Source organism: Silurus meridionalis, chromosome 18 (genome assembly GCF_014805685.1).
Source record: "Silurus meridionalis isolate SWU-2019-XX chromosome 18, ASM1480568v1, whole genome shotgun sequence".
Classification (NCBI taxonomy): Eukaryota; Metazoa; Chordata; class Actinopteri; order Siluriformes; family Siluridae; genus Silurus; species Silurus meridionalis.
The window spans coordinates 16,032,153-16,048,106 of NC_060901.1; the positions used below are offsets into that span (position 1 = coordinate 16,032,153).

Consider the following 15,954-nt stretch of genomic DNA (forward strand, 5'->3'; position numbering starts at 1 on the left):
TGCTGGTCCCCAGACCTGTGAGCATTGTAAAGTGGTGCATAGCAAGAAGCAGAAAATTCCATTGGAATGCCAGGCATGTGACTTTCACTTGTGTCTTCAGTTGAACAGGAACTATTTCTAGGCATGGCACAAAGGTGTGTGACTGTGTGTTAAAATGTGTGTAATGTTGTAAATACTACAACCAAAAGAAAACATTTTCTTGTAGTCTAATTGAATTCTCTTCCACAGAGACATTCCTCTTTGAAATAACTATTAGGGAGTTGTTTTTCCCAAGTCTGACTGTTTTCAGGCCATATTTCACTGATAAAACGTTATACAAAGTTAAAGCTGAAAGTACATCGATATTCATAATTGTGGAAGGCTAGAAAACAAGTGTATATATCTCAACATAAGGGCACCTCCTAATTATTTCAGTTTTAGAACTTACTGTTCCTACAACAGCAGTATGTAGTTTAGCAGATATTTCATTAACTATTTAGCAGGAGCTAACATGCTATATATAAATTAACTACATTATCCTAATAAAAAAAAAGTTGAGAGTGTGTAAAATGTAAATAGAATAATGTAAAGATTAGCAAAGCTCATAAACAATAAACACTAAAATATTTTATTCAAAATAAAACATAGATCAAATATTTAAACTGAGGAAATGTACTGCTTTAAAGAAAAAAAATAGGATCATTGTGATTTTTATGGCCACAACATTCCTCAAAAAAGTTGGGTCAGAGAAACAAAAGGCTGGAAAAGTAAGTGTTACTCAAATAAAAAACAGCTGAAGGAACATTTTAAAACTAATTAGGTTCAGTGGGAACAGGTCACAGGGAACATGATTGTGTATAAAAAGTCTATTTCAGAGCAGCAGAGTCTCTCAGAGGATAAAGATTCACCAATCTGTGAATGTGGAACAATTGCAGAATAATGTTCTTCAACATGAAATTGGAAAGATTTTAAATATCATCTACAGTAACTTATACAGTGGAACCCACTTATCTCGACCTCGGTTAACTCGACAACCCTATTAAGTCGACGTTTTTGAAGTGGAACCGCCAAATTCTCACTTTGTCTAAGCATTTTTTAATGGTTATGTCGACCCTAATATCTCAAGCACAAGGGGGGAAAAATTATTCATTTAACGTCGGTTATCTCGATCAGCGCTGTGCAGCCGCAGAAGAACTCGTGAAAGTGGCGGAAAAATCGAGCCTTACAGATGCTACAGGTGTTGTATTGTATACTGGTGAATCTCTGCTGTTAGTTATTGCACATATGCCTTTTGTTGTTAAATGTTATGCGATGAACGGGAGGCGAAAGCCGCGCTTGGTAGGAGCGCAGCGCGGAACGTGGGATGAGCAGCAAAAGCATAGAATGAACAACGGCAGGATCCGGGGAATCCGCGATGCGCTTTGGATAGAAAAGCGCAGCCGTTGAGAGAGTGCCGGTGGGAAGGCACATACCGGGATACGCATGAGCGATAACAACGACCGCCGTGAACCACCATATACCACCAATAACGGACGGTGAGAGTGTGGAAGTTTAAATAGGAGCTGGTGATGATGATAAACGAGCACCATATGTGCGCGATTGAAGCCGGAAACTTCAGAGAAAGCGGCCGAGAAAGCAACGCGTGGCAGGCGGATTCCTGACAGTTAACAAACATGTACTGTATGTACATTTTTATAGCATGCCTTCATCAAACAAATCGCGGCAACGCTGTTGTGTAAAAAAACCTCCAAAAACACGTGCATGCACATTCTCATTTATTAACGCACATCATGTACATAAAGAAATTTCATTTATAATTTCGATTAGCAACTTTCACATCTTGAAAGGCACCATCAATGCTGAACGTTATATACAGTTTTTAGGGCAACATACTGTATGCTTTCATTTTGAAGACTTTTTTTTAGCAAAAACCCTGTCTTTGTAGTAAAAGAGTCCATGTGCTTAAATTGCCTGCCTGCAGTTCTGACCTTTGACTGTTTAAAAACATTTGCCGCATCATGAAACAAAAAATACGACAAAGAAGACCCTGGTCTTAAAATCTAAACACATTTTAATTAAACCTATTAAAGGACTGCATAAAGGGGAAAACTGTGTTTGTGAAATAAACATTTTACAAATAACTGTTAAAAAAGGATATAAATAATATTAATGAATATAATACATATCTTTTGTTATTACACTAATATTTATGAATATTTGTAGATACTGTATTACAAATATTGAAAGAAGGATCAGTTAAAGCACAATATTAGGAATGCAATCAACATGTAGGATTACAGAAGAACTACTATTTAATGTTAACACTTTATAGTTATCATATGACAGCATCAAAGAATTTTAAGTTAAGTAATCACAGGTACAGTATTTACACTATATGGACAAAAGTTGGTGGATACTTTTTTATCTACTTTTTGAACATCCTATTCCTCATTTACTAACTCATTTACTACCCATTTGCTGTTATAATAACCTCCACTCCACAGATTTTGAAGTATGCTTGTTGGTTCGTTCAGCGACAAAGCTGTTAATAATGTCAGGAACTAATAAAGAGTGAGAAGGCCTGGTCAGTGTTCCAATTTGGGCTTTCTAATTAAAGAAAAGGGAAAGATTTAACTGCTACTGCATTAAAAGACATACTATATAATTGCATGCTGGAAATTTTCTGGAAACAGTTTGAAGAACCTCATATTGCTGAACAAGTCAGGTGTCCTAATACTGGCCTTATAGTGTAGTTCTAATGTTTTATTTTCAACCTAATGACAATTTAATTTCAGGTTAGATGTTCTCATAAACACCTTAGCATCAATGCCTTTCAGACTTCAGCTCACCACCCAAGATGGCAAACTGTTTTTAAATGTTTGACTCCATGGCTAAGACAATTCTTCTTTGGTAATGATGAATAGGAAAGATGCCCCATAACAAACTCAACCGTTCTATAGAGGTCACCGAGTATGAAATTAAACATTTGGTGCACAGCCTCTGGCCTGAAAATTACCTCACCTTTCTCTATTAATCATTATAACTTTTAGAATTTGCTTTTAGTTGAACAGATGTTTTATTACTTGGGAATTTATCTATTTGATCGAATAACCAAATGGATAGATTTTCTAGTGGAAATATAAGAAACAGAATGAATGCATGAAAGTTTTGTAATAGATGTGTATAGATCAGAAAGTCATTTGCTGGTAAGAGTACGGGTTTATGGTGTCATGCAGAAAGACTAATGTGCCTGTGTGTACACAAGCAGTGCTCAAGGTATTGACAGAAAAAGGCTACCCAATATGGCACATAATACAAAGGCAAGGATTATGAAGTGAACTTTGTTTTATTACAGTTATATTTTGCACAACTAATAATTAAATATTAATATAATGAAAAACTTGTGTTTGGGTGAAGTCTTTTGGCACATATTTGTCTCACTGTATTTCTACACACCAGTGCAAATGTTTTAGTGTAGCATGGTTTAGTTCAAAAGTTGCCTTTCAGAAGCTCCAAGTACAAAAGCAGATGGTGAAGAAAAGAACCAATGAAGAGGATAGAAGAAGACAGAAAACAGAAAGTGTGGCATTGTTATGCTGTTTAACAGATTACAGCTCGTCATTGTGCTTGCATTACGGACCGCCTCATGAGGAACAGAGTCCTGGCCTGGATCAGGACTAGCCAGCGGAATTGCAAGTGAGGAATAATGGTTGTTTTTATGAGCAAGGGTGATGGCTGTGTAAGGGCCAGTGGAGGCAAAGAAAGTGTAGATGTTAGAAAATACTAGTTCTGTTACAAACAAAAGTGGAGAGTGTAGGGAGAGAGGCAGAAAAAAGAAGGAGAAGGACTGGCGCTGTGGAAGGAAGCAATGGCCTTGTGAAGAAAGACAGGAGGCTTGCTTTCTGCCTCAGTGCGCGGTAGCCTGTCTCCACACACACCACGGGATGGCGAGCGAGGGGAAAGGAACCGACTGAGGTTTGTTGCAAAAAAAAAAAAATGTTTTAATTAAAAAAGAAGAAGAAAAAAAGAAAAGAAAAGAAACAGCGAATTCCGGCTCTCTTACTTGCTCTATTTATGCATTGAGCTTTAATTTGTGTTTACTTAAGCATGTGATTTCGTCGAAGCTCATTCTTGTGCAATAAATCACGCACAGGCTTCCATTTACAGCCCTTCACATCCATGCACAGCCCATGAAACTTCTATTTTTTTTCTCCACTGCACGTCCTGCCTTGACTGATGGCAACGGGAGCAGACGCAGATCTCTGTAGAGGAACACCGAGAGCTGAGCACGGGAGTAAGCGCAGCGCCTATGTGAGAGCGTGTGTTTCCCCTCTGTATCAGGACAGCGGTTGCCAGTGGTTTTGTCCGAGCGCAAGCTGGAGGTGTGGTAAACTCTCGTCTGCGGCGTGTGTCGGTTCCGTGTCGTTTTGTCTTGCATTTCTGCTCCAGTTTGTCGAGTGGGATGTGGAGCCCAGCTCCGGTTGTACCAGTGCTGTCCCGGCTGACTCGGGGTCTTCATTCCTTTCCAGTGTGCTGGAGTTCTGCTTCGCCTTGTGGCATCTGATCGCCCCCATTTTCACACTGGTGAGTGCCTTCTTCTGGGCCGGCCTCTATTTGATCCGCTGCGGAGTGCTGGACCGGACTATCGTTCTCCTGCTCACCCTGTGTCATTTGGGAGAAGCGGCGGCGCAGAGCTTCTTGCATGGCTCGGACGAGCAGCTGCACTCCCTGACAGCTTGCGTGCTGGTGCTCGGCTGCTTGGCAAGCGGGGCACTCGTGGTGATGCGACTGGGCCAGGGCATCTCCGTCATCCTCTTCATCAGCATCATCAGAGCCGCCTCGCTCATTTCTCTGCACAGAGTTCGCGCTAGCTGGAGACCCTACCTGGCGTACCTGGTCGGGGTTCTGGGCGTCCTGTTGGCGAGGTATGCTGACAGGCTGCTTCCGAATCAGACAAGCCAACTGGGGGGCTGCAACTCCGTGACAGGCTCGAGAGAAGACCTTCTCGTGTTTAAAAGGCGCAGGAGATCCAGCTCCGTAGTTTCATCAGACATGGCACAGCACGGCTTCGAGGCCAGCAGCAAGTCGCACAGAAGAACCTCCCTGCCCTGCATCCGAAAAGACCAGGTACAAGTTTCCTTCCATTTATTACTGAAAACGCCAGGGTTTCTCACGTGGACTGGTGGCAGGAAAATAATAATAATAATAATAATAATAATAATAATAATAATAATAATAATAATAATAATCAACATCATCCTCATTATTATTATTATTATTATTATTATTATTATTATTATTATTAAAATAAATCAGACTTCATATTTGTGAAACAGATTTTACAGGCCAAACAGACTGTGTTACTGTTCACATTACAGGAAAGAATTTTGTTTATTACTAAAAGGTGTGTTTGCCTTCTGCAGAGAAGAATTAAGGGAATGTTTTACTCCCAGGCCCAGGCTTTCTTTTTCTCTTTTCTCTCTGTGTGTGCGTGTGTGTGTGTGTGTGTGTGTGTGTGTGTGTGTGTGTGTGTGTGTGTGTGTGTGTGTGTGTGTGTATATATGTGTTTCAGAATGATTAGGAAATTGTTCCAGTGTGTTCCACCATTTCCACATTGCCTCCTGGCACCAACTTTATTTAATACTGTTTTTGACATGTTCACCTAGCTGAGGCCACTCATATGTCTTTCATTTGACCAAAGTGTATCAAGAACCAAGTATCTAAATTGCTAAATAATAATAATAATAATAATAATAATAATAATAATAATAATAATAATAACAATAACAATAATAATAACAACAACAATAATAATAATAATAATAATAATAATATTAATAATGTTATTTAGCAAACCAGATTATGTTTATATTAAAAAATGATTCACAGAATTCTCATAATCCATTAAATATGGCTTTACGTTTTACAACATTTAGTCAAATATAAAATATCCTAATAAAAACAAAACTTTGGCAGCACTTAAGCTACTTCAGTCATTTTAAGAAAGATTTGGTTTATACTTTTAAGATTACAGTAAAGGCACAAATAATCAGATACTCATACTTTATGTTCAATTTAAGGTTTACTTGTTTACAAGATTTTATTTTGTATATTTAATAATATGTAGTTATTACTAGTTTACACTAGTTTTTTTTGACACCTTGTTGTATAAATTGCGCCCTCTAGTGACTGAATATTTTGGACATTTACGTACAGATACATACAGAAAAATAATCTACTCGTATAACACGTGCATGTTTAGTTGGTCTCATCTGTGAAATCTAGCCAAGTAAATGCATCATACTATAACCTAAGCGTGACTCATTCTTTTCTGGCTCTAAGCTTTTCCAGTAATCTGTGCTGCTCAATGGAGTTGCACAGTCCAGCCCCACATGCACACGCACACACCTACACACACACTGTGGTATGTGGTTTCTACAGATGTTGGAGGTTAAGCTTTTTGTGTGCAAGGAGAAGTGTGCGTGAGTGACCATGTCATTCTGAAGATCTTAGTTTTTCATTAACCTGCTACTCAGGAGATGAGGAAATTAGGGCATTATCTGTTACCCACTCTGCAGAACACATGCCTTTGTCAATGACAAAGATAAAATTGGTCTGTTATGAACATTGCAGCCACGTGATGAGCATTACATAAGCCCATCTGAATGAACCCAGTGCCAAAAACAGTACTGAAAAAACTTTCTTTCTTTCTTTCTTTCTTTCTTTCTTTCTTTCTTTCTTTCTTTCTTTCTTTCTTTCTTTCTTTCTTTCTTTCTCTCTCTCTTTCTATAACAGCTAACTTAGAAAATTAGGAGAAGGGTTTTACTGGAAAGACCCTAAACAATACATTATAATTTAATGAACCTGAGTCTAGCTTCAACCCGAGCCCCTTTCTTCCTTTAGCAGGATCGTGCTAATCCAAACTTTTGAACTGAAAACAGGCTACTTCAGACTTTATCACTGATTTTACATTCATTACCTATTTTCCCTAATGTGTGCCTGAAGTTGTTTTTTTCCTCTCTAAAGGCTTGTGGAATTGGCAGTACCTTCAGGTTCTTTTAGATTGTGCTTTGGAAAAGATAATGGATTACGGTTTGAAGGAGACATGAGGGTGTGCCTGGATCTATTTGAGGAAAAATGAGGAAGAACAATATTCTCTCATTGACGCAAATGGAGATCCATAGAGACCGGGTATATTTCGGTGACATGTTTTATAAGGTCTTCTTATAAATGTTTTAAAAAGAGATGCAGGAATAAGTTTTTCACCCCCTCCTCCTACTCTCTCTCTCTCTCTCTCTCTCTCTCTCTCTCTCTCTCTCTCTCTCTCTCTCTCACTTGCTCACTTTTTACTTGCACTTTCTCTGTTTCTCACCCCTACTGTTTAATTGGCCTCATTTACATTGTTGCGCTAGACAGAGAGCCAACACTGTGTTTTTCACTGTTAGTGTTTTGTAAGGGGTCTTCGTCTAGCCAGCCTGTGTAGCTTGGAATGTGTAGCTTCAGCTGTCTTGCGTGCACGGCCAGCTGCCTGCCAAAAACTTCAGCCAGCCAGCCTAAACCTGTAATTTCACAGGTAAGCCTGGTCACAGAAAGCTAAGAGGCAGCAGTGCAGCCAATTCTAAGATGTTAATTCAATCAGATCAATGAAAAAAATCTGATTTTTTTTTATCTGGTCAAAGAACAGATCAGTTTTAAAGTTACTGTCCTTATACTCCACTTCTCTTTTCTTTCACTTACAGCTAAACAGCTTTTAAAGAAATAGGCAAGATGCACAGTTTTTCCACTACATTAAGCACAAGTAAATCATTAACCTAACTTAACTGTGTTATGATTCATGTTTGCATGTGTTACTGCATACTCAGCTGGAATATAAGTGTGTGTGCATGTGTGTGTGCGTGTGTGTGTGTGTGTGTGTGTGTGTGTGTGTGTGTGTGTGTGTGTGTGTGCCACATGTAAACGCCATGGCCCATGGCTGCTGAGAGGGAGCTTGTTATTTTAACCTGGGCTGGCTCTGGCCCAGCATGCCTTTCTCTCATAGGTCCCCTGCTAGCTGTCCATATGAGCTTCATTCCCTAGACAAGGCCCGTCTTGTTACGACACTCAATGGTGTGTTTTACCTTCAAGAATATATCAGGCAGATGAAGAGGGGGCCAGTAGTGGGTTCAAGGTCTAGCCAAAAGTAAAAAGTATGTCTGTGAATTTGTCTATATGTGGCTCTTAGTTTTGGTGTTAAAAAGGTTTTAAATGTTTAATGGATGGTTTATTTTTTTATCTCTAATGACACAGAAGAAGAAGTGGTTTTAATTTTTTAAGTGTATGTTTTTTTTTTGTTTTTTTTGTTTACTTTTTTTTTTGCAACAGATGTGCAAACATTTGGAGAAAAACACAGGAAATTTGGTATGCAAGAATGTCATTCAAGATAAAAAAATCTTTGACAAATCCCCGAAAATAGTCAGAATATCAAAAGAAGAGAAAATGCTGTTACTGGACCCACCCAATTTTTGAGCCTAGAAGCTGAAGTGTGGTGAATTCCATCTGCTCATTTAAAAGCTTAGACTTGGCTGACACTTTTCTGTATGTTGTCGAACAGTCTACATTGCTGCTGAAATGGCACTCCGCCTTAGAGCAAAGGGAAAGTTTGAAATCCAATTTTTAACTGATTATTATTATTTTTCGCAACACAGTTATTAATGTATCTTAAAAGTAATAAGTTGCCATAAAGTAGCATGTGTTTATTTCGAATGTGTCAGTCAGTTACTCAGCCTATGTGAATAACCTTTTATTACAGACTGCATATTAATTAAGTAAAAATGCTAGATAGTAATGTATATTTGTGTTGAGAACTGGATAAGAAATGGAAGTTAAATTTATTATTTAAGCGGATAATTATAAGTAATATTAATACATTATACTTTGAGCAGTATTTAAAATGTATTATGTATACCTTTCCCATAAATGAATAAGCAATGTGGAGAAGGTTCTGAGAGTTGTGTAGTCTTTAATTTTGAATAGTAGGCCAATAGGACTAACTGAGGACCCAACGATACACAAAATGATCCTCCACCTAACCCTTACAATGACCTGAAAAAGAATATCCTGCACTTTATTCCACACCAGCTCTTTGTTCTGGTCAGCTCTGCACTGTCCTTTATTGTGCCGGTTGTTTTGTTGTTTTCTGGTAATGATTGTACTATATTGTGCTATGTGTAAGTCTGTGTTGCCTTAATTAATTATCCGTTGTCTTGTGTAGTTTTTTTTGTTGTTTTTGAAGCACCTTGGTCCAGTAGAAATGTTGATGTGTTTCATTGAGTACTCTACCAGCTGAATATGGCTGAAATTACAATACCTTGACTTGGACACATTTAGCTGTTTTAACATACAGATGAGTTTATGGCATTTGCTTGGGTAGCACCTTGGCTCTCAATTCCTCCATGTTGTCATTTTACAACATTATGTCTTGAACATGCCAACAAACAACAGAGTTATATACATTGAGAGACTTCAATACCTTTGGTTTATAGACACTGTGAGGTCATAGTCATAGAAACCTAAAGTTTGATGACAGATTTTCACAGTATACAAAGAAAAGCTGGTGCCTAAAATCTAAAAACAAGCAAACAGAAAAGCTTTGCATCAGACACTGCTAGTTTTGTGACATATAGTTTTGCCCAAAACCTAGCAGTGATGATGCTAGCATATTCCAAAAGACTAGAAACTCCAACCGCACCAGCCGCCACTGGCCTGACCGACTTTGAGGTTAAGCCTGTCCATCATTCAAAGAGTATTCAGAGAATATTATTGTTGTGGAAACCGGTAAGTGTGGCTGCTGATTCTGGTAACCACAACATGTGCCTTATGCTTTTAACAAAAACTAGGTGAGCGAGTCTAAGTGTATTTTTCTATTGTTTTAAAATGGAATAAAATACAATGTCCTCCAAAAACATTAAATGCCAGCCTTTTTGGCCCAGTTCCCAAAACTTTTTGGGGGGGATAAAATGTTTATTGTAGCAAAAAGAAAATGGGGGTTGATTAGGAAACATAATTAATCACCATTTCATACATACTATTATAACTTATTTTTTACTGAAGTGTGATGGGCTCATGTGTTTTAAATGTTTCTCAAAGCAGAAGGACACAAATCTGGTATTTAATTCATTTAAAGCCCAATCAACCATCAACCAATTTTGTAAAGCTGTAATTAAACAGTTATGATGATGTTGCCATAACATACATGTTCAGAACATTCTTTTTAAAAATGTCGAAATGTTTTGTTGATAAATAGCAAATTGCTGTTAGGTGTTAATTATGCATTGGGGATTTTGTGTAGTATGTGGTAAATTGCAGCTGTTCTGATCCTAGCGTTTTGAATACTGGAGGGGAAAAAAAAACATGGTTATTTTGCCCCAGTTAAAATCCTTAAAAACACCCCCTTGCCCTTGTTCAATGTTTCCGGAGTATAGATTTTAATGCAGATATCTTCGCCATTTGAGTGTATAATGGTTTGTGCAGTCATTAGCCTGGTAACATTTTCAGCTTCCTGTTAATGTAATGAGAATGGGAATTTAGTCTTGAGACACCAGGAATATTTGTAATGTGTGTAATACAGCTAAAGGCCAGATACTGTGGTCAGTTGTTTGTTATGCACAGAAACCTAGTGTATGGAATAATGTGGACTTAATATGTACTTTATTTTATATTTTTGGCATTTGACAGACTCCCTTATCCAGAGAGACTTACAATTATCTCATTCATTGCTCAAGGCCCTTGAGCAAGGGTTAAGGGCCTTGCTCAAGGGCCCAGCAGTGGTATGTCATACAGAGTGATAGTATTTAGACTGGTTTGTAAGATGCAGGAGTCATTAGTTATGTCCAATGAAAGATGTGATCATGACTGCTATCTCTATATTTTCCTGCTTAGTGTAGAGGATGTTTTTCTTTACATAAAAACATTAATGAATGCCTTGACATTCATATCGAGTAAATGCTGTGCACAACAGGTTTGTCTAGGACAGATTCTAAATAATAATAATAAATAAATAAATAAATAAATAAATAAATAAATAAATAAATAAATAAATAATCTCTAAATAAGAAAAGGTGATGTATGTGGAAATAAGAAAATTGTTACTGTTGCATTCCACTGCAACTCAGTCCAGAGCTACACTTAACTTATTTGCTGGAAATAGTTCTTTGCAATTTAACAAGTATGCTGGCCAAGGGTGTGCGTTTATATATAAGCCCTATTAACACTCATTGTGTGTTCAATGTATTATAAAACCATTTAACAAATTATTTTACTTGTCCAAAAATGCTGGCGATACCATCACAAAAATGTGTGCACAGCATTTTTTTTTTTTTTTACTTTTTGTTTTGTTTGTCTTTTCTATGTATAACACAGTCATTAGTCACTATCTTTATAAATGGTTTATGAAGATAAGCTGACCTGTAAAATGTAGGATGTCTTTTTTCTCCGAAATATCCATTAATCTGCAACGTTTGTTGTTATTAGGAAAGCAAAGAAATGTGTGAAACAAAACTTGCAGTGGAGACTGGAAATGATGGACAGCTTAAGCCAGATGTGTCCTTTTCACTGAACCAACACAGGCCCACTAGCACACATTTACCTACAGGCATATGGATAACTACTGCTTTATCTGCAACCCAGACAATATATACCTACATTTCCAAGTTCATGTTAGATGTAATCATTAGTGGAGTGAATGGATCTGTATTTACGCATCTATCACTACACACCTCAACAATGTAACTACAACGAAGGGACATTCGGTGCCAACCCGATGAGGACGAGATCCCTTTTCAGTCTGGATCCTCTCATAGTTTCTTCCTTATACCACCTCAGAGAGGTTTTCCTTGCCGCAGTCAACACTGGCTTGCTCATCAGGGATAAACAATTATAAGGAACTAACTTATAGGCAATAAACTTACAAATTCTTATATATATATATATATAGATATAGATATAGATAGATAGATAGATAGATAGATAGATAGATAGATAGATAGATAGATAGATAGAGAGATAGAGAGATAGAAATCTTTATTATTGTTTTATCTTGTAAAGCTGCTTTGAGACAATGGCCATTGTAAAAAGCTCTATACAAATAAAATTTATTTGAATTAAGTGGGATGAATGTGATAATTGAGGTTAACTCCATACATTCCAGTTCAATCTGGGCATTGTGCAGTCGTGATGTTTATTTTGAACAAGTTTTTAATGTGTCTCAGGAATGAGTAGTCTGAAAAAGTGATTCCTTAATTTATTACTGGATGCGATGATTTTTACCGCTCGACTCTTCTAGTCCGAGTCGCTTGTTCTTTTATCATGTGACTCCCATATACGATATGCAGGGCATTACACTGGAAACAGAATTAAGTAGTTCTTCTTATGAGTCCTGTGGTCTGAGTTGTGTATATATATATATATATATATATATATATATATATATATATATATATATATATATATATATATATATATATATATATGTTGTTTCATGTAGCACCAGGGTTCTGCAGGAACGTTGTCTCATTTCATTGTGTACTGCATCAGCTATATATGGTAGAAATGACAATAAAGGGTTCTTAACTTGACTTAACTTGACTTGACTTGCATATGGGAGTCATATAAAAAAAGAATGAACGACTCCGACCAGAAAATATCAGAATCAGAATCAGGTTTATTGGCCAAGTGTGTTGACACACACAAGGAATTTAGTTCCAGCTGTTAGTTAATATGAGAGGTGAACTACTCATTCTGGTTATTATAAATTATCCTTAGCATTAAAATTTTCATTTTTAACAATTTTAAACTTTATTTCAGATCAAAGGAACAAAATAAACTAAATGACTCAAATAAAGATTTGTTCATTTTGATGACCAAGATTCAATGAACCAAGTCACTAAAATGATCAGATTTTTCCATTACTATTGTGCAGTAATGTGAGCCTCTATGTTAGATAGAAATGAACTTTCTCTTACTGTTAAATGTTCTTGCACATGAGATGTACAGAATAAAATGCGCATCCTTTTAGTTGTGCCATGTCTCGTGCAAGGGAAAGTGTTCCGTCATTTGGATAGGTGGAATAAAGGACGATTTATCTGCATCAGTTTTTTATTGAGCAGACATCAGGCACTGAACACTGCACTCTAAGAGTGAATCCTGGGGTAGTGTTTTTTGTCATGAAAACAAATAGGTTTGATTAGAGGTTATCTGTGTCCTGTTCACTGCTCCTCTGTGATAGTTATCATACAACAGCTTGAACATTACTGGCGCTATCTGCTGTTTTTGTTCAGTATTATATTATGGCATTGCATAAAAGCCAGTGTGTCAGTTTTGAAAGTGACCAGACAAACATCCAGTTAATTGGTCATGGTCTTAAATATGATCATGTGCTTTGCTCATCATTTACAGTTTAAAAAATATTGAAATAAATTAATTTTGCCCTCAAATCTCAAATATCTATTGCACATACAGATTTTATTACAGAACTTATTAATCCTTAAAACGTTTTCTAAAACATGCAGTGCAATATATACTGTGTACACATTTACTGTCAGTCATTAGTAGCTTATATCATCTCCTGTGTTTTACTAATAAAATATAGCATTCCAGAGACACAAATTAGATTGTGAATAGGGCATTGTAAGAAAAGATATATGATAAGAACAGAAGGTCATATGTCCATGTCTTGGAAAAAATCTTATTTGTACCATGTGAATTGCATTATAAAAGTTTTACAATGGTCTTTTCTTCATGGTTGCACTGGATGACATTCTGTAAAATGAGCAACTGCTAATGTTAGGAAATTATACAAGAACTATAAATGCAAATGCACTGCAGTTTTATTCAGCAATACAAAATCATTTTATTATAATGCTAATATTACATTTACTGTATGACTTAGGTGCTAATGTAGTGGAATGTAGAAGTAATGTAATGAGGATGGGTTCCCCTTTTGAGTCTGGCTCCTCTCAAGGTTTCTTGCTCATACCATCTAAGGGAGTTTTTCCTTGCCACAATCACCCCAGGCTGCTGATTGGGGATAAATACACATACATTTAAATATAGGTGAATTTTGTTATTTAATTTATCATTTATAATTAGATAGATAGATAGATAGATAGATAGATAGATAGATAGATAGATAGATAGATAGATAGATAGATAGATAGATAGATAGATAGAACAAATAAAATAAAAGAATATCAATTCTTTTGAGAAATACCATTCTTTTACACTGAACGTTTAACACAACCTTATTGAATACCTTAACCCCACTCACCCCCTTTCTTGACATCAGGTCCTGACCTGACCTCAGAGGAGTGGCGGTTATTATAATAAGCACATATGTATATGATCACCCTTATGGTCAACTCGTGACCATTATGGTTTACCTTTGGTAAAATAATATATGTATTATGTAATGCATAATATTTTGCGTAATGCATTTTTTAAACCCAACATTCTTGTCTTTAATTCATATAAAAATTATAATTTGAGAATTTTATTATTATGTTTTCAGTGACATCCTAAGACATTCAGTGGCATTCCTGTCACATGTAATGTTTTATTTGGTTAATATGCAACTATAATTTATACTTTGTGTTAACAGCAAAAACACAAACGTACCCTTTTTTCTCCTTTCTGTTTTCCACTTTATTAATCTTGTTTTGTTTCTTGTTTGTTTTTGAATTGTTCAATCTGGTGATGTCATATATGTAACTAATGGATAGCTACAACTTCTCTGTGAACTCAATGAGAATCAAGCAGAAGTATGCAGTCTTTCCAGCTGTGGGCTTTGTGTTCCATTTAAAAATATGCTGGGGTCGACCCCATCCCCCACTGTTTGCCCCACCTCCATTTCCCTGATTCCTGCCTTTTTTGTAACTAAACAGTTGACATTTCATACAAGCATGGGAGCTTGAGCAGCAGATAATCTTGTCACATAAACACACTGATTAATTGGCTTTAAATTGACTGACATATTTCTCAGTTAAATTTTTTATGATCCTAATGCAAACACAAAATACATAAGAAACAAAATGACTGCATTGGCCTGTCTGTGCATAGCAGAGGTGTTCGTTCGGTTGTCGGTCCTTTCTATCAGTCAGTACCCGAACTGAAACATTGTGATTGTAAATGAGGGCCTGTGTTATACAGATAACAGCCCAAATCTACCATTAAGGTTTGTTGATGGTGCAAACACATCTGGTTTTGCAGCCCTCTTGGGAATTAATATACCTGCTCATTTTGTTTAGTATTGTTAAATATTTAACTGTGAAATGGACTCCTATATAGATTGATGTCTGGGTGAACAGTGAGCTGAACAGTACAAGGCCTTTGACACAGGGATGATACTACAGGAACAATCTTCATAAAACAAAACTACATTTCACTTATAGATGTTGGTATTTTAAATTTGCTTGATCAATCAAATCTAATAAACTTTCAGCAATTGTATTTTCTGTCTTGGGTGCATTTTGTGTACAAGTGCGCTGGAATACCCTTTTATTTATAATAGTAATAAATCTGGTGATGGTAGTTTTTTAATTTAATTAATTGTCTGAGTGTTTTTATATTATATTATATTATATTATATTATATTATATTATATTATATTATATTATATTATATTATAGATTTACATCTGGGTTAAAGGAGGGCAACTGTTCTTACTCCTCCACGCATCAGGCACAAGGGTTTTAATGCCTGACCATCAAAATAGAAAAACAAGAACCCGGCAAAAAAAACAAAGTAGCCAAATTAGGCACATACTGTTGTTACACCACTAAATTGCAATTATGAATGCACAAAAATTGAGTCCTAAATCTCATTAAATATTTGACTGTCAGACACAAAAGTGTTGTTCTTTCTGAGCTGTGTTCATTCAGCCTTAAGCTGTTACTGATTTAATTTTGTCCGTAAGCAACAGAATAACTAGGTTCTCCTCTCACT

General features: G+C 36.4%; 1 protein-coding gene across 2 annotated transcripts in view; it reads left to right on the forward strand.

Moving 5' to 3' along the window:
• The first annotated feature begins 3,960 nt into the window (after positions 1-3,960).
• Positions 3,961-15,954, forward strand: part of pde3a (phosphodiesterase 3A, cGMP-inhibited) — an 86,515-nt gene continuing 74,521 nt past the window's right edge. Inside the window, exons 1-2 of one of the 2 annotated variants that reach the window (XM_046873327.1) lie at positions 3,961-4,361; positions 4,509-5,106. In XM_046873327.1, the coding sequence (XP_046729283.1) occupies positions 4,216-4,361; positions 4,509-5,106 (744 nt within the window). In that variant the 5' untranslated portion in view covers positions 3,961-4,215. Of the gene's footprint in view, positions 5,107-15,954 lie in introns of both variants that reach the window. The other variant, XM_046873326.1, reaches the window with a different exon arrangement.